The following is a 20,381-nucleotide window of genomic DNA, read 5'->3' as shown; positions in this document are numbered from 1 at the left end:
AATGTGTTTTCATTCAATCCTGTTCGGTTTGATATTGCACGATTTATGGGAAAAATTCTGCATCCAATGAAAAAAATAATTTTTCATTTAGAAAAATGTGATAGGTACATTTATTTCGTAAAAAAATATTTGTTTGGACACGCTATAATGTACTAAATTGAAACAAGATATCTTTCGTACATTCTCATCAGTCGTCAAATGGATTTCGCTTTGAAAAAAGTCTTTCATCGAGTTTATGGCGTAGAAACAGGAAGAACGACCATTTTTCGAAAAAAATGCTTTTTTTTAAGAGGTTTCGTTGGCGCTCCTTATGGATCAATAATATACAGGGTGTTCCATTTGAAATAAGGAAGATTCTGCAAATTTTCATTTACAATATGACGCAAGCGGTTTTTCATACCCAGTATATCACAGGTCGACTTCAGATATATCATTTGAGAGAGTTACCAATGTAGAATATTTGACCAGAAAAAAATACAATTGGACTTGGCACAACATTATAATTTCAAACATTCTGAGTGACGATTATTGGAAAAAAAACCTGTCATGCTAGATATCTCGAAAACCGTCAATATTTTTGAAGTGAAGATATACATAAACTGTCTTTTATTTTCTATGTATAAACCGAAAAAGCAAAAAAAAAATATAGTTTGCTATTTAAAAAAACACAGTTGGGATCCGCCCAGAAAAAATTGAACACCCTGTGTGATCGCCAATATTTTTATTTTGTTGAGCTCATGCAATGAGGTAATATTATAGAAATTAAGATTCCTATCTGTTTCCTTAATTGAGATATGGAACACCGCGCCACTGTTGCAGGACCCTGTATATCAAACAAAGTTTTTAATAATTAAGGTTCTCCTCAGTACTGAGACCATAATGTTGATGATTTCAATCTTCTTGACAACTCTTCAAAATAAACTAACAAGGTATTTTCGGAACAAGAATTTACCTTGGCTTTCATTTTCCAATCCATAAAGTTTCTGGTAGCAAATTATCGCTACCAGAAGTATATGATGTATTTTCCAACTCTAAATCCTCGTATTCCATTATATTCAATATTTAATAAATCTGAACTGTTTATACTATAACAATCAACAATAAAACTATTTCTGTTGGGTAAGTTGACATCAATAATTATGCAATGCTTCGGTTTGTTGTTATGGAAACGCCGACAATGGGCTACTTGGATATTGCTCGCGAATCGTCGGCGTATCGTTGTCAACATAGAGAACGTGTCATATCAATCTGACAATTCATGACAGACTTGGGTTATCGTGATAACAGTGAGAAATTAGTTTTCACTGTAATGGTGGATATTTCTCACTGCGTGAGAAATTTCCAGAATGGTGGATATTTCTCACTGCGTGAGAAATTTCCACCATTCGTTTTGAACGTATGAAAGCGATGAAAGAAGTGGCATATTGTATAGCATCCGTAGAAAAAATTAGTTGATTATGAGTTTAGTGTTAGCATTTCATTCTTTTATCAAACTGATAGCCCTATCAAAAAGTTTGCTAAAAGAAAACAAACTTTCATATACTAAAATTTAATACATCCAGTTCCTGTTATCGAAATCAGATGTTGTTTTCCTTCAACAATAAATGATACTAACTGTAAAAACAATCTGGCAATTCAAATTACTAGCTATCAAAAGACACACGATTTCAAAATCACTTTATGACAAAATTATAGACCCACGGATGATACTGTATTAGATCTAATTAAAGTCACGATACTTATTTTATTTTGCTTCAACTGAAAAAAATTAAACGCACGCAATATTTTGTCCTCTTTCTCGAAATACAGAACCGTCCTTTATAAATCTATTGAGTAGTTTGACCTGGAAGACAAAATAGCAGGATGGAATTTTTCACACTTTCATCGGGAAATTTCAAAAAACTAATCTACGTGTACATTCCTTCTGAGGAAATTTAGTATTTTTATTTATAGCAAAACCCATTTTTCCAAAATCATCAGTCCTAATGTTTGCAGTCCGATCCTGTTTAGAACATTCTACAGCTAGGTTATTAAATATTTGGGCAACGTCTTTGAAAGATCCATTACCTGAATGTGAAACGTCGAGAAAAGTTATCAGAAGGTAAGTGAAAAATTATCAGTCGTTACTTTGGTATATTCTAATATGTAAGTACAATCTACGTACAATTTTGGTGGAAAAAAATACTTTTTGTTTTCGATCAATAATTTCAGAACCTCCCTTGAAATGTCTCATTGCATGTGATGATTGTTGTTTTTCAACCGATTTCAAAGAAAGCAGAAGGTTCTTATTCGCCAGAATCTATTTTGATATACTGTTCTTCGATAATTTGTCACAACATGGATCAATTTTGATACTGCAGGTGTAGTCCCTTTTGAATTCGCTAAAGGTCCGACAAAGTTATCAAATTCTTTAATTTGTATGAACCATTTCATGGTGAATTGGCATTGTATTCCTCATTCTTTTTTTTTTCCTTTGTAAATATGTTCCAATACGGGTGTTCCGCAAGGTAGTGTCATGAACCCTACTTTCTTTCTCTTATTCGTCAACGACAGTTTGCCGATGATACTTCCTTCTTATTGAGTTCTTTTTCTTGTGAAGGGTTATCTGACCAGGCTGATATTGCAGTTGCTAATATGCTCAATTACTGCGCCAGAAACGGCCTCGTACTAAATAGCAATAAATCTAATATCATTGTTTTCTCGCTAAGAGAAATGAACTGCAGTATATTGGATATAGCTAATACTAAATCTATTGTACAGAAAAAATCAGTCAAATTCTTAGGGTTGACTATTGACTCCAAATTATCCTGGAATGAGCATATTGACTCTATTTCTATTAAATTATCCAAGCATTGTTTCGTTATTTGAAATATCAGAAATTCTGTCCTTATTAGTATTTTATTAAGCTACTACTATGCCCATGTTCACTCAAGTCTAACTTATTGCTTAGTCTGCTACGGTAACTGCAGCAGATTAAATGCTCAAAAAAAGATAATACTAAGAACCATGTGTTTTGAAAAATATGGTGATTCTTGTAAGCAGTTATTCACTGAATCACAAATTCCATCTGTGATATCCATGTGTATTTTAAATTGTGTCACTTACATTAAGAATCATTACCATGAGTTTCAGCGAAGGGACACTATCCACATAGCTACTGGTTATACTCTTAGGCAAAATTATAATCTGATAGTTCCTGTACAAAAATTAACATCTGTATCAAACGGACCTCATGTCTATGAAAATATTTAATAAACGTCCAACATTTATTAAGAAAATTTCAAATCCCATTAATTTCAAAAATAGCGTTGAAAGTATTCTCTACAAAAATTCCTTTTATTCACTTGATGAATGTTACTAATCTGGCTGCTTGACATTACTAATGCTTGCTTTTTTAATATTTTACTGTTTATACTATGATATTTTTCAACTCCAATCTTTACTGTGTATGTGACGAATTCCATGCTCGTGAAAAAGTCTCAGGAAAAATATAGTATTGTATTGTATTGTATAATATCAGGTCACAATAATCATTCTCATACTTTCACATTCAATGTTTTTCTTTTCTCATCTTTCTTTTCTATTATATTTCGAATTTGTCAACACTTTCGTAAACCTTCGAATATTCACCAAGGAACATTCTCAAATGAACTATACTAAATCTGCATTACTTCCGTTTTAAATTTCATCCGTTTCAAAACCCGTCCATCCCAACACCATGTTGTTTCTTTTACTTCGTAATGATCTGAGAACATTCTGCTCCTATTCCTTTGGTGGGCGGTTCCCTTCAATGTTCATTCAATTTAACAGTTCACGCAGTAATAAATCAAACCTTATCAATCTGAATATAAACAACAATCAACATGAATTATCAAGCTCAACAAAATTCTTAGGCATACATCTCGATAATAACATAACGTGGATCGAACAAATAGATAATACATGTAACAAACTCAAAAAAAGCTGCTTTGCCTTTCTAACACTAAAAAATCTCTTCATGAATCATCTCTCCTGAAAGTGTATTACTTCGTAGTCTACTCGACCTTATCATACAACATAATCAGTTGGGGCCTTGCAACTGAATGGACTAGAGTCTTCGTTCTCCAAAAACGCATAATAAGAATTATATATAATATGAAACCTTTTGACTCATGCCGAGAAGTATTTAAACAAAAGGGTATATTGACATTTCCCTGCATATACATTTTAAATATATTACTGTATATACATACTAATAAAAATTGCTATGCTAGAAATGGTGACAGACACAGGTATGAAACAAGAAACAAAGATAACCTTCGCATCGAAAAATTCAACCACACATATTATACAAAATCACCACAATATAATGGACTTACACTATATAATTATATATCAAATAATGTAAAAGAATTATCGCAGCCTCTCTTCAAGAAAAAAATTAAAAAAATGCTGACAATGAATGCTTTCTACAACCTTGAAGAATTTGTGAACTATTGCAAAAGTACTTAATTTATGTTGATACTTGTATGTAAGTATGCCCCTGTATGAATATCGTACTTTCAAAATAATTTATTGAATTTCTCATTAAAAAAAATGATTTGCATAACATTAACAATGTGCTACTAAGTGTAATATGACTTGCCATATCCAAGCACAGCTTGGCTACAAATGGTTGATAAAGAATCTGAATCTGAATCTTCAATGCATATCTCAAGACTAGGGTTGTTTTCAACAATACAACTTAGGTGATTCTTTTTCTGGAAAATTCTTCGTACGAGATAACACTCTTCAACTGCATTCTCATCCTTCCGATAGTAATGCAATCTACTTTAGAAACTTCTTTGGAACTTGGGAATAACATAGATCGATGTCTGTCGATATCTGCCCCATACTCCTGTGAAGTCCTCTTCTGCGATTAATTATGTCTGTTCCCAAATCAGCGCTGGCAGACTTGCTTCAAGTATTGTTGTTCATATCACATTTCTAGAGCTTGCAAAATCCTTCTATAATCGTTTTGACTGCTTTTTGAACATTTATGGAGTATTCCAATGTCTTATATCGTAGTGACTATACGAGGGCAGTAGGTTTTTTCTCTTCCATTCAGCTGTTGGCGTTGGCTATTGCTTCAGACTGTCAATGGTACATCAAGATGATTTTCCATCGAAGGTTGGATATTTCTTTGTTTCACCCAGTGATACTCTTGTTGTTGTTGGTAGGTATAACGTCTGACCGGCCACGTTCATATAGTATATATGAAGCCAATTCGAATAGCATTAAAACTAAACAGTTACCAGACGTTGGCAGTTTCTTTGTATGGCATGGGCGGCGTGGTATATATACGAGGTCTAATCAATATTTTCATGTGGGAGGTTCTGTATGGTATTACCTTATAAATTTATCGGGCCCGGTACATTATACTTTTATTTATCTTTGTATAGACTATATACTCTTGATCTTTCAGTTCCGCGCCCTCCACAATTCATTCGTCAATTCTTCCAAACTCATTTTCCTTACGACTTTGTCAGTGACTGTTTGCATTCCTCCTTGAACTCCTTTGTTATCGCTTTTCATTTGTACGACTTTTCCAGTTATTTTTTTCTATGAAATTCATTTTTTAACTTTGTAATTTTAAAAACAACTGTTAGGTTTCTTTCTAGTCTCTTCCTCTCATTCTTTCTTTTCAAATTATTTCAGCTATATCTCTTGTTAATCATGAAATTGAGAGAGTAAGGAGTTAGGGGGTTCTGCTCTAATGAGTACCATCATACTTAACAAACAGAACACAGACGACAGCAGTGAATAATCTGAAATCAAATTCAAGGATAATAAATACAGGAACCCCTATTGTTGACAGCCTTTCTGGGTGACATTGATGACACCTGTACCTTCGCAAACAATTATGCTGATAACACTAATATACTGATGTCACACAATAAAGTCAACCAATTAACAGAATCAAGTAATAAGGCATCTAATGAAATAGCCTTGAAAATAGGTTAATTTTGAACAGAAAAAAACAACCTATACTAAACCGTATCTGGAAAATCTATACAATCTATGGATTTGAATAGAAAGCTAAGACGGGAAGCACACATAAATACCGTATGTATTTATGTATATAATAATAATAAGAAACCTTTGGGGTACTGTAGCAGCAGATATCCTGAAATGATTATATTTTGGGATGGTTCAGTCCACTCTGGAATATGGTGTGATCTTTTGGGGTGATCTCTTTACTTTGAAAGGGCATTTGTATCTCAAAAAAAGATAATGAGAAGAATGTCATGGTCATCCAACTACAACATGTGAATTTTGACTCAAGAATCTCCAAATACTAGCCCTTCCATGTGTGTATATTCTTGGGCTGATTATGTGCATTAAAAAAACAGAATGAACCAATGAAGAATGAGGACACTCATATGTTCAATACTAGGAATGAAGGAAGTCTTCGACAACCTATGGAAGGCTATCAGTCTGTGGAAATTCGCCAAAGCGTGTTGATTCCAAATGTTTCGATAAAATGAGAGATATAATAGATGTGAATCTGAATGATACTCTATTCAAAAATAAATTGAGGAATTTCCTTCTTGAAAAACTATTTTATAATGTTGAAGAATTTTGTATTTCTTAATAGCTTACTTTTGTGAAACCTACTATTCTATGAATAATTTTTTTAGTTTGTTTTGCGACTATACACTATCTTAACAATTCATTTGTAGTTTACCTTTTTTTTACTATTCTGATAAGTTTTATACACGTGTATATAAGTATATGATGCCTTGTATAATCTCATCATTATTATATTTTCCTATTGGGTTTTGGTTCTTTACTTTTTGGTTTTTTTTACTGCGATTGTTTTTGCAACAATTCTTGATCCCAGCTTCTTCTTTACTTCTCTCTTCCTCTTTCTTCTCCGCTTTTCGTTAGTCTTTTTTCTTCACTATCCTTTTATTTCTTTTTTTTTAATTTCTTATTCTTGACCGAATAACTCTAAAATTCAAATCTATATCTGTTTTCCGTCAGTTCGTCATGATTAAGTAAAAGATATAGCCATCTATAGGATTGACAAAAGTCTTTTTGGGCTCTGCTTTTAACTCATCGTGAATATATTTGTTTCTATTTCTTATTTCCTTTTACTTTCTCGACTAAATCACTTCAAAACGGCATTATATCTCTGTTTGCCGTTAATTCGTCTAAATAAGTTAAGCTATAGCCTTAACTTATTTAGTTGTTGTTTCTTTTACTTCGTAATGATCTAGGAACATTCTGCTCCTGTTTCTTTGGTGGGTGGTTCCCTTCAATGGATATCTCAAGACTAGGGTTGCTTTCAACAATACAACTTAAGTGATTCTTTTTCTGGAAAATTCTTCTATTTCTCATTTCCTTTCATTTTCTCGTTCTTGCCGTTAATTTGTCGTAATTAAGTGAAGGCTATATTCATCTATAGAATTGACACAGAAGTCTTTTTGGGCTCTGGTTCCAACTATTCGTAATAAATTGTTGTTTCATTTTTTTACTTTCTTTTTCTTAACTGAATTTGACTAAATGACTACAAAACTGCATTATATCTCTGTTAGTCGTAATTTTTTCGTAATTAAGTAAAGGCTATAGCCATATATAGAATCGACAGAGGCCTTTTTAGGCTCTGGTTTCAACTTGTGATGATTTGTTGTTTTTTTTTACTTACTTCTTCTAGACTGAATTTGACTGAATGACTTCAAAACTGCATTATAGCTCTGTTAGTCGTATTTTTTTTGTAATTAAGAAAAGGCTACGCCATCTATAGAATCTACAGAGGTCTTTTTGGGCTCTGGTTTCAACTCGTCGTGATTATTTGCTGTTTCATTTTTACTTTTCTGTTCTTGACTGAATAACTTCAAAACTGAAAATCATCTCTGTTTATCGTTATTTCGTCGTAATTTAGTAAAAGCTTTGGCCATCTATAGAAGTCTTTTTGGAGTCTGGTTTTAACTCATCGTGATTATTTATTCTTTCATTTCTTCTTTTATTTTACTTTCTTGTTGTCGACTGAATCACGTCCAAACTGCGTTATATCTCTGTTTGCCGTTATTTATTCGTTATTAAGTGAAGACTCTAGTCATCTATAGAATCGTCAGAACCCTTTTTGAGCTCTAGTTTCAACTCGTGGTGATTGGTAATCAAGTTTTCTTTCAATTCTTCTTCTCTTTTAGATTCTTGGTCTTGGCTGAATAACTCTCTATTTGTCGTTATTTCGTCGTAATTCAGTGAAGGCTATGGCCATCTATGAAAGTATTTTTGGGCTCTGGTTTCAACTCGTCGTGATTATTTGTTCTTTTATTTCTTTTTTTCTTCCACTTTTTTGTCATTAACAAAACTGCATTATATCTGTGTTTGCCTTTATTTATTCGTGATTAAGTGAAGGATCTAGTCATCTATAGAATCGACAAAAGTTTTTTTGAGCTCTAGTTTGAACTCGTGGTGGTTATTTTTTCTTTCAATTCCTCTTTTCTTTTACTTCCTTGTTCTTGATTGAATCACTTTAAAACTGCAATATATCTCAGTTTGCCGTCATTTCGTCGTGATCAAGTAAAAGCTATAGCCATGTATAGAATCAACTGAAGTTTTTTTGGGGTCTGGTTTCAACCAGTCGTAATTATTTGTTCTGGTGTCCCTCATACACTAGTAAAAGCTTTATCGAAACAAACTCGTTTCTTCACAGTTTTCACCAATGTATGTAAACGCGTGGGTTGATAATAAATAACGATACCTAACTTTCATTCTAGACTTAGTTTACCTCAACGTACTTATTTTTTCAGATGATTTTCACATCCTCGTGGATCCTTCCGTTATTCCTCTCTTTTGGAACATCCTTATTTATCCTCTACAAATACAGCACAAGAAAATTTGATTACTGGGCGAAACGTGGAGTTTATTGTCCTACACCAATTCCAATTTTCGGCAACTTCATTTCTGCCTGTTTCTTCCGATACACGATAGGCGAATGGTTAAAAAGAATATATGATACCGTCAATGCTCCATACTTTGGTTTGTTCATTTTTGACGAACCCATTCTGATAATGAAGTCTCCGGAGCTAATAAAAAATATCGCAATAAGGGATTTCGCTTATTTCGTAGACAGAACAGTGGCCTGCCCAATGCATGATAACATACAGTCGAATATGCTTTTTTTTCAAAAGACGCCGGTGTGGAGAAGCGATAGGGTGAAACTCACCCCAGTTTTCACATCTGGAAAGCTCAAGGGAATGTTTCCTATCGTCAACAGTATAGGAGAAGACTTGGTACGGTATTTGAGTAAGCACAAAGAAGTACTAAACGCAAAAGAAGTTTGTTCTAAATACTCCACTGATGTCAGTGCCAAGTGCTTCTTTGGAATAAACTCGCATTGCTTTGATAACGACGACGCTACGTTCCGGAAGATAGGTTTCAGCATTTTTCATTTCAATTTAAGAAACGCCTTCGTGCAAATGGCGTATTTTTTCAGGCCGCGATGGGTGGATCTTTTTCATTTAGATTTTATCCCAACTACCACTCGCGAATACTTTTCTGAAGCGGTCAAAAACACCATAAAGGAAAGAGAAAAAAGCAAAATAAGGAAAAATGATTTTGTCGATATTCTAAAGGACTTGGAAGAATCGGATGGGCACGTTTGTAGTACAGATTCAGGTAAGATTTTTATTTGATAACAATTCCGAGATCTTCGAGTCACACTTCATCAATATAAATTTCCATTGAATTCGTTTCGGAAAAACTTTTTGCAATTATTCAAATAAGTACTACCAATTTCATCAATTCGGACTTCCATTGTCTAATATAATATAAATTGATTTGAAATCCCTGAAATAATCTGTAAAAAAATTAAAAAGAATAACCAAAAAAATAACAATTTTATTAAACAAAGAAACTGAAATTACAAAGAAATAACATACAAGCAACAACCAAAAAACTAAAAAATTGAAATATTAATACAAGCTGAGAATTAAGTGAGCCCCCTCACTTGTATGGACTACCCAAAATCCACAAAAAGATGTTCCGCTCAGACCGATCATTAGCTCCAGAGATTCAGCCACTCAGAACTTGTCCAGATTTTTACTACCAATAATTAAACCACTGCAAGGTAAAACATCATTTCTGGTGAAAAATTCAAGGCATTTTGTTGAACTACTAGGGAAAATCGAAGCCAAAGAGCAGGATCAACTGCTCAGTTTCATCGTGAAAATCCTTTACACCAACGTCCATGTCAAAGAAACACTTCAAATCATACAGAGGTAGCTATCCAAAGACGGGGACCTGAAAGATAGAACAAATTTACCGATACAAGTAATCATGGAACTACTAGGATGCTGTGTACGAAACTGCTACTACCAACTGAAGGACGAATTCTTCACGCAAGATGAGGGACTGCCAATAGGATCGCCACTTTTACCGGTAACAGCCAATATATATATGGAGTGGTTTCAAACTGGCCATTGAAGAAGCCCCGAGTCTGGTTGAGATACGTAGACGACACCTTCATAATAAGGAACCATGGGAATGCAGAACTAGACACTTTTCTGAAGCACATCAACAACGTGAGTCCTTTCATCACTTTCACAATGGAGAAGGAAGTCCACAACCAATTGCCTTTCGTAGACGTATTGGTGAAGAGGACCGACACTAAATGGGAAACATCTGTATATCGAAAACCCACTCACACAGGATAGTATCTGAACTGGGAATCCAACCACCATCAATCAACTAAGAGAGGAATCATCAAGACTCTACTAGACCGTGCTTTCGGGCTATGTAATACAAAGGAAGGTTTCGAAAAGGAACTATGTATCATCAAAAATGACCTTCAACGGAATGGATACTCCAGAGTGATGCTAGAACAGGCTTTAGCTAGAAGACAGCAAGAGCTCCACAAGGAAGAGAAGCCGCCACAACCAGTACTTGTACTTCCATACATCAGAGGATTATCGGGAAGGATAAGAAGGATTGGGTCCAAGTATAACATCAGGACCTGTTCCAGATCTGGGAACACTATCCGTAGCAGCCTCACGAAAACCAGGCCACCAAACGCGGACTGCGATTCCAAGAATTGTATTTACTGGATACCCTGCGAATGCGGAGAATTATACATCGGTGAAACTAAGAGGCCATTGAAAGTTCGCATTGCTGAGCACAAGAAATACACCCAGCGAGAAGTTGAAGTTTTGTAGTTCGCTCCAACTTAGGAAGAGGAATGAAATACTCTGAGAGAATTCCGATTTTCAATTATGCAATATCATTGTCTTTAGGTCGATGATGGCCACTATCTTGCACTGACATGTGGCTAATGAGCCCGAAACTGGTCTGCAAGTGTGCCCGTTCCAAAATTGAAGTTCGACTTCTACGCGATAGCAGAAAATCCGTCGAACACGCAAAACACCTTTGACTTTCATGCCTCTCATCAATAAACTCAACGTCCTAAAGAGCTGAAACTGTGAATTTACCAAATTTGAACTTATAATCATTGATAGATGAATAGTCAGTCATTCAAAATGAGTAGTGCTGTAAGGAGCCTGAATAAAAAATTCCTACTGAAAACGGGACCTACAAAAATTATTTTCATCACTTCGTTTCAGCAAGTGAAAAAATTATTGGGCAGGCTTTGCAATTCTACGCAGCTGGATTCGAAACTACCAGTTCCACCATAGCCTTTACTTTGCACGAGTTGTGTCTAAATCCCAGTATTCAGAATAAATTAAGAAATGAAGTAAGGACTAATATCAAGGAGAACAAAGGTATAACATATGAAGGAATTCAAGATATGAAATATCTGAGCATGTGTATCAATGGTGAGTAATAATGACCTACTTGCATTTATATTCTATTGTCTTCCATGTTATATATTTTCAGTTTCATTTCATTCAGAACTCACTATTTTTCATAAACTCAAATCAGAATTTTCAAAGATGATTGCTTCAACTTTGACTTGTTACATTGTTCAACATATTGTTCAATATGAGATGAAAACGGCCGATACTTAATGAAAAATCATTACAACGTTTTTCAAATAATATTTTATCGTCTAAACTTAAGACATCCGCACTTGTCAGAAACATTTGCTTCATAAATTTCCCATCAGTGAAAGGTCTTCCCTTTCACGATTACCAACTATTGAATAGATCCCTAATAACTGGGTGTTAAAATTCCCAAAAATCAGTGAAAGGTCTTCTCTTTCACGATTACCAACTATTGAATAGATCCTTAATAACTGGGTGTTAAAATTCCCAAATTTCCTTCAAATTGAATATTTATTTTATTGCTTCGTCACAAAGTTATGCGTGCCATTTTAAACTACCAGGCGTGCCAAGTCTGGCACGCGTGTCTTATGTTGCCTACCCCCGATCTAAAGTGAAACACGTGTCACTGTTTTGTGAACTTGTCATCTCACAATGCAGTATTACTTCAGAAAAAGGCAATTCCATACGATGTTTTATATTTTCCCCCAACTTGTGAACTTATGGAAAACTTAAAGTTTCATGAAGTTTTTTTTTTATTAAATTTATTTAATGTCGCATCAACATCGAGGGTTATTATCGATAATTCAAATTTCATAGAAATATTGATTTCTTACAATAAATTTTCATATACGAAGCAGCTTTATACGTCTTAGAAAGGCAATTAGTTTTTCATAGTTACAATTTTGTCCTAACGCTGCTTCAATTGAAGGGGGGATGTTGTACTCGACTCTATCGTTGTAGTAGGATGCGCATTCAGATGAAATATGTTTGACACTTGTAGCACAGTCACAAACTTCACATGTTGGAAGGTTATTACCATTGAGGATGTATTCATGAGTGAGGCGAGTATGTCCTAGTCGAAGACGTGATAGGATAACTTGCAATTTTCTCGTTTTTGGAAGTGATTTCCAGGGTAAGACCAACGGTTTGATTGCCGATAACTTAGAGTTGAAGCCATTCTATTGCTGTTGCCATACGTTAGTAAGGCAACAGCTATTTTTTTTCCAATATCTGTGAGTGGGTTATTAATAACATCCTTTGCCAGCTGATCGGCCGTTTCGTTGCCTGCTATACCAACATTTGATGGAACCCACATAAAGTGGATATGTTTACGTTTCTCAATGATTGAGTGGAGCTTATGTTTGATGTGAAGTATGATGGGGTGTTTTGGGTTCAACTTTATAAATTGCCTCCAGTGTACTCAGTGAGTCGGTAATTACCAAGAATTTTGAGTGACGCTTTTCTCTGCATATTCAAGTGCTTTTTATGAAGTTGATAATACAGTGCGTGGACAGTAAGCTTCATTGTTGTAAAAAAAACCTTAGAAATCTTGTATCTGAATGATACTCTTTCAATTTTTAAAATCACACTGAGTAGGAATCCTCAGTATATTCTTCGAAATCCTTTTTTTTTGTGGAGTCTAAATTCTTTGTGCCTCCAGAAAACAATCACTCTTTGTTCTCCAAAAACATCTAACATATTCCTGAAAATACATTTTTTTGTAAAGTTATCAATATTTCTCACTGTCTTGTACATGTACATGCTGATGGATTACCAAATCTAAATCAATAGTTATCCTGTCAAATTAGCCAAAAAATAGGAGTGAGGGTACAACAATTCGTACCCAGATCAAAATTTGTAAGATCCGATACCTAGAAAAAAATTAATTCGAAGTTAGAAGTCACAAGTTTTTCGTGATTTTCAGCAAAACGGTCAGTTTTATCGTAAAATTGGTCCAGACAGAATTGTAGATCAGATAATTATTTGAACAATCCTACCAACTTTGAGCTGGGTACGAATTTTTGTACCCTCGAATATCTAAATTGACCGAATAATAGAGAATCTGGTGGTTACGCGGTAACTTTTCAGGGTTTTCAGTTTGCTCTATATTACACATCATCAGATTCTCTATTGATCAAGCTTTATTTTTCAGATTGTGGGACGTTATATACCCAAAAAGACAGTAAGAAACATCCAATGTAATATTCTCAAGGGATTCGTTGAAGATTTTTTCATTATTTTATTTTTCGTTATGACGCTTCAATTTCATTTGTTCCACAATTAATTCCAGAAACCCTTCGTAAATACCCAGTTCTACCCTTCTTGGACAGAACGTGTAATGAAGACTACAAAGTACCTGAAACAGATTTCGTTATCGAGAAAGGAACACCTGTCTTCATTCCTATCTATGGCCTGCAAATGGATGAGAAATACTTTCCCAGTCCAGCAAAATACGACCCTGAAAGATTTTCAAACAGTAAATTGAATGAGAATGGATTGATTTATATGCCATTTGGCGATGGACCAAGAAGTTGTATAGGTAAGACGGAAGGTTTTTCAATTGTAGGAAATTAATCCGAAGTATATGAAGTATCTATATAACCGACTCATTCACTTTCATCTGATGAAAAAACTTGTTTTTTGTAACTATTGGACAAAGAATCCATTACGTTACCAAAATGAGACAAAAATCAGTCTGAAGGCTGTATCGAGAAGAGATAAGTATGCGAAAATGATTATTTTGAAATGAAATCACGAAACGTTCATCAATCGCAACTCAATAGTTGGGTTGAAAAATTCGTAGGCCGACAAAACAATTTTTTTTTAAAAAATTCACCTTTATTATTGAAGTTGTCTTGAGGTCTGAGAACAGGAAAAAGTCGCAGGGAGCAGGTCTGGAGAATACGGTGGATATGGAAGCAATTCGTAGGCCAATTCATACAATTTTGTCACCGTTTTTATTGATTTGTGGGACAGGGCATTGTCTTGATAAAACAGTAACTTTTTTTTCTTCAAATGGGGCAATTTTTCCGCGGTTTCGTCCTTCACACGCTCTAATAACGCCATGTAATAGGAAGTCGCTGTTGATTGTTTTTTCTCTTCTTCAAGAAAGTCAATGAACAATATACCATGCGCATCGCATAATAAAAAAAGCGATTTATTTCCGACAGGAGTACCCAGTTACAGGAAATGCTTTTTTTACAGATTATATAGGAAATGAATATTAAAAATAATGAAATATAGAAATGTATAAAAGTAAATGCTAAAATAGAGTAGGTATATATAAAATATTTGAATACGTAGAATTTCAAAAGAGAAATGAAAAATTGAGTATTTAACACAAAAAGTCACAAATCATGCAATGTAGCAGTACTGACATAAATGTTATTTGTGGTATTATGAAAAGTGATTGTGGATACATGATACCAAGGCGTTCAGAGAGTTGAAATAAAATGTTCACAGATTTTACTGAAGCTACTGCACATAAATTCAATGGTGATCGTAGCATCACATTTGTACGTGATGCTTCGCAATAAAACTTCAGATTGTATCGACCTTCACTTCTTGGTACTAAGATATTGATCTCGGGTAAAAGAACCGCACTGTTGATATTGTTGTTTAGTAATTTATGCAGGAATTTCATACCAAGGATAAGTCTCCTATTTTCCAAAGATGTAATATCAAATCGTGTCAACAAAATGTTACGATCGATGCCTCTCAATTAATGTTTTTGGTAGTGGTAAACTGGATTCCATAACACAGAGCCATAGTCTAACTTAGATCTGGAATACGCAAAATATAGCAATTTTAAGGTGGCGATACTTTTGAAGTTTTTGCCATTTCTGTAAATGAATCCAAGCATCCTATTTGCATCAGCAGTCATATTCCTTATATGTGTTGGAAATGTTAATTTACTGTCGTATGTTATACCAAGATCTGTTATCCCATGTACGCGGTTGATTGGAGTACCTATTGTTGATTGAATAATCCTACATTAAAGTTCGCTTTTTTGTTCTAAATGATATTATTTTACATTTGGATACGTTCAGTTGTAGACGATTATTATTACACCAAAGTTTGATTACATCTGATTCATGTTGTACACATTGGCAGTCATTAATGTCGCCGATTTTATAATATAGTTTCAGGTCGTCTGCAGGTGTAGGTTAGGAATATTCAAAGAGGTTGCCAAGTCATTAATAAAAATTAAAAATGAAAGAGGTCCAAGATTAGAACCTTATGGTACCCCATTAGTTTAACCAATAATAGTGATACCATAACCTATCTCGATTAACTTCACTTTGCGGTAATCCAAAATTACTTTGTGCACTTTTTTTATGTTTTCGTCGGTAACAGCCTCTTTGGGGCGTTCACTGTGTGCATCATTTACTCATTTCACCTCGTTCAAACTCAGCAAACCATTTATCATGATTTTCCTGGTGCATAGTTTGATGTTTATCAAGCCAAGTTTTGGCTTCAACAGTACTTTTTTTTTTCGACAAAAAGCAATGCTTTATCAAAACACGAAATTCCTTCAAACTAACAAAAGTTGCTTCACTCAAAATATTCTATCCCACAAACTAGTAGTCCGACAGCTGTGAAATTAGTACACGTGTCTTTTGAAGCTTAAATTCGTTTATTAATATGGATTCGATACCAGTTGGGCTATCTATGTGTTAGCCTAAGAATTTTTCAGCCCAAACAACTATTTCTCTGGCTAATACCACTCTGAATATTGAATTATTTCCAGACATACCTCACAGAGTGAATAAGCATTGAGTGAAAAAATTGAAAAATGTAAGAATGATAATTTGTAAAGCAAAGAAATTATTGTGACCTGAAATATATGAAAGTGATGTATCAATTATAAAAGTAAAATGAAAATGTAATAATTAAAAAAGGAAAAAAAGCGATTTCAAACCGAATTGTGGATTCTAACAATCGAAACGTTGCGAAGTAACCTGGTTTGAAATATTTTTCTTTTTTATATTTAGCATTTTTCATCATTTGTCGAGATTATCTGTCACAATAATTTGTTCGCTTCATAAATTAGCACTTTAATTTTTTTTTTTAATACTCATGCAGTTTTGCTAATTTTTTGGTTCATTTTTGCTAACTCATCTGAGTATTGAGTTCCGGTAATTTTTAGTATTTTCAATAATTTCATCATTTTCATTTATTTGTTCTTCCACAGATTTCAAATCCATTAACACCTTTTTCAGACAATGGACGTCCAATCTTAATAACATTCTTGTGAAAAAATATTAAAACAACGGTGAAATTTCGATGCAAAACAAGCACTGTTCCCAAACACCAGAACATCAACACTGTTCTCGATGCACGTTTCATCAACTATATTAGTGTCTTGGTAAAGTATACTAATTCATTGGTCTACTCCATATCCTGAATAAGTCTTGGTGAAGTAGACCAACCGATTAGTCTACTTCATTCCCTGAAACACGTGCCAAGAAGAGTGTTGCAGTTCTTATGTTCCGTAGCCGTGCTTGTTTTGGATTTATTATCCATTAGAAGTCCAGTTCTACTTTTGTAAACAATTTATTTTAATGGTATGCAAAAGCACTGAAAATTGTGAAGTGGTAGAAAACTCATTTAAAAACATTTCCCATATTCACATCATCACAGTCATGTGAAAAATTCTGTTTTCGAAACTTGTGAATTCTTTAGGTTGTTTCAAAAAGTTTTGTCTCTGAACCGATGAATATTTTATACCCAAATCTTCTTCAGCACTTCTTATTGATGACTCGGGAAATGCGTGAAAATATGCTAAGACATTAATCTGGTTGTCTTCGAAAGTTACGGGTCGAGGCAAGTTTCTTGGTGCTTTTAAAGTTGATCCAAATGCATTTAAATTGTTCTGAATTCGTATAAATTTCTTGAGTTTCATTAGCGGTAGATTCGGATACATTTCATTGAACTTTCTACATGTTCTGCTGATAATTTTGTCACACTGTCCAAAAATTATAAACAAATTCATAAGAACTTCGTTTGAATAGTTTTGTTCCATCGTTTTGAAGGTATTTGCAACTTCTGAAGTGACGAAAATGTCGATATTATTAGGAGAATGTCACAACGCTACTGTCAAATAGTAATCATGGCCTGCTTACCAAATACCGAATGGAAATACCATTCTGAAGGGACATTTTCACAAATAAATGTTCATAAGTCCGAAACTTGACTAGTTAGGTAGTCAAGTTGCTTTTTCAAGCAAACAAAAAAACTGTATTTTTTTACCACCCTGTATTGAAGTAACGGAGATTAGGCTGACGTGTGGGAAGTTTCCAAGTATCACCTAACTCCAAACCAAATTTCGATATCATAGTACTTCTTAACTAAAAGATATCGGCATTTTTAGAAGTCATGATTTTCGAAGAACAAAATTGAAATTAATTTTTATTTCGAAAACGGTAACAGATAGGTATAGGGAAATATCAAGAAAAGTTGTCGGGCAATTGTTGGAGATTCCAAAAATAATATTATATACAGAGTGTTCCATTTGAAAAATCAAAGTTGCTACTGCTTTCTAATTTTAGTTGGCTAGAGAATGTCCCAATATGCCCTCCATTAAATTTTCAAAGTGACCCGTTGTCTGGTTCACCAGAAACGTCTAATGTGCCATCCACCGTGAATCAGCCTGTATAACAATGTAAAATTTGTTACCAAAATTGTCAAGCATAGAGTACCTTTGGGATCCGTACAAGGTCCCCTTTTATTTATTATCTATATAATTGATATTCCTACAAATATTAATACAGCAGATGTTTTTTTTATATGCCGATAATGCAACTTTTGTCATAATTAAGTAACCAAAAGTGGGGCAGCTACATCAGCTGTCATGTGAAACACTGGCAAAATGCGAAACATACTTTAGCGCTATGTTCTATGCTTGAACGCAAATAAGACTCAGGAAATAACCATTGCAAATAGATCCCAAATGTCTGGCGGTGACAAAGAGGTGTGTCTACTAGGATTCCACCTTGACAACAAATTAAATTGGAATGGACATACGACATCGTTATGTAAAAAGATGTCTTTACGCATTGAGAGGACTAAGGAGTTTAGTTTTGAACGATTTGCAGAGAATTGCATATTTTGGCATGGCTCATTGCCACATAAACTATGGAATACTGATATAGGGTGCTTCCTCACATGCAAGTGAACTATTCGTTATCAAAAAAAATAAATAAATAAGAGATTTAGAAAAAGTTGATTCCAGAACCCATGAACCAATCTGCATAAGATGGGTCAAACTTACATTACCTTTATATTCTAGAAGCAATATTGTTTGTACATGAAAATAAATATAATAGTGACTCCAAGATTCACAATCATGATACAAAACACAAAAACATCACCTGGCTACCGAAGATGCATTATCAAAACACAGTCAAACAAACGAAGTTTTTTCGCATAAAAATATATAACACTTTGCCTAGTGAGTGGAAAGACATTCATATAAAAGAATTGGAGTTCAAAGTAAAAAATTCACTTGTCACCCAAGCTTACTATTAGATTGGGGAGGTATTCCATATTGTGAGTCATAACTTTTGTATTGTGAGATTTTTCCTTATGTACTGTATGTATATCTTTTTTTATTTTCAGCAGACGTACCTAAGCAAATTTTGTTATTGCAGATATTTTCGAATGTGACAGAAATTGTAATTTAAGATCAATAAAATCTCTTTCTTTCTGTACCACTTCAGTGCATTTGCATGATCTGATGAAATTTTCACCTCCTTTTTTCGATAATTTAAACTTTTTTCTAGGTGAACGATTCGGCTTGATGGCATCGAAATTGGCACTGCTTCATATACTCTTGAATTTTGAAGTTGAAAAATGTGACAAGACTCCAAATCCAGTAGAATTTGCGACAAAATCTTTCGTGCTCCAGTCTAAAATTGGTTTACCGATGATATTCAAGAAAATTGTTCCAAACCCAGCGTAGAGGAGTTGATGAATAAACCATTTTCCAAAATTGAAAACTAGATGAATAATTAAAACCATTAATTATAGTTTGTTGGGATTTTAACGGTGCTTGTTACTTACACTTTTATAGTAGAATTGTTGTGACGGAAGTCAACTGTGAAACTATATAGATCGGGTTTTTTATATGAGTTATATATCATTTTATCATCTCCTTGTATGAAAGTAAAAATCAGTTCTTTAAAAGCGTGTTTGTTAGTTTTTTAAACTTTATGTAGGATTCATTTTTCAGTTTCGTATGCTATAAAAGCGTGTTTTATAGTCTTTTTAAACTGTATTTATCTTATCTAAACTTTAGAATCAATCAGCCGTATATTGTGTAGAAAAATGACCATTGATATTTTCGGTTGCGTACAGCGCCATCTGCCCGCGAATAAATCAAGCAATAATGTCGATAATTCTTTGAAATAGATTCCGAGCTTGAGAGTTACAAGCAAACTGACAAACATACATACAGGTGAAGCTAATATAAAGCGTGTAAAAACGATATTTTCAATTTGGTTATTTCATTTTTACATATACAAATATACAACGATTAAAATTCAAGGGGATTTATTTTTAGGAGAGACTGATTTTTGAGAAAGATTCTCGGACATACCCACATTTTTTTTTATTAAGATGGAGACGTAG

At 33.9% G+C, this 20,381-nt stretch overlaps 1 protein-coding gene across 1 annotated transcript; it reads left to right on the top strand.

The window, feature by feature from the left end:
- The first annotated feature begins 1,975 nt into the window (after positions 1–1,975).
- Positions 1,976–19,882, top strand: LOC111505524 (cytochrome P450 6k1). The gene is made up of 5 exons (XM_023160352.2): positions 1,976–2,101; positions 8,781–9,648; positions 11,589–11,801; positions 14,041–14,289; positions 19,535–19,882. The coding sequence occupies exons 2-5, from the start codon at positions 8,781–8,783 to the stop codon at positions 19,711–19,713; spliced, it is 1,509 nt and encodes a 502-aa protein (XP_023016120.2). The 5' UTR covers positions 1,976–2,101; the 3' UTR covers positions 19,714–19,882.
- The last annotated feature ends 499 nt before the right edge of the window (positions 19,883–20,381 follow it).

The sequence above is a fragment of the Leptinotarsa decemlineata genome, unplaced genomic scaffold (genome assembly GCF_025532065.1).
Source record: "Leptinotarsa decemlineata unplaced genomic scaffold, Ldec_3_MD MMD2_tig00000505_RagTag_RagTag, whole genome shotgun sequence".
Classification (NCBI taxonomy): Eukaryota; Metazoa; Arthropoda; class Insecta; order Coleoptera; family Chrysomelidae; genus Leptinotarsa; species Leptinotarsa decemlineata.
Note: the sequence above shows the minus strand (reverse complement) of the source record. Positions and strands in the feature narration are given on the sequence as shown.

Coding starts and splice junctions, on each gene's coding strand:
- LOC111505524 (XM_023160352.2), top strand. CDS start 8,781: ATGATTTTCACATCCTCGTGGATCCTTCCGTTATTCCTCTCTTTTGGA. Junction 9,649..11,588: donor CGTTTGTAGTACAGATTCAG/GTAAGATTTTTA, acceptor ACTTCGTTTCAG/CAAGTGAAAAAATTATTGGG. Junction 11,802..14,040: donor TCTGAGCATGTGTATCAATG/GTGAGTAATAAT, acceptor AATTAATTCCAG/AAACCCTTCGTAAATACCCA.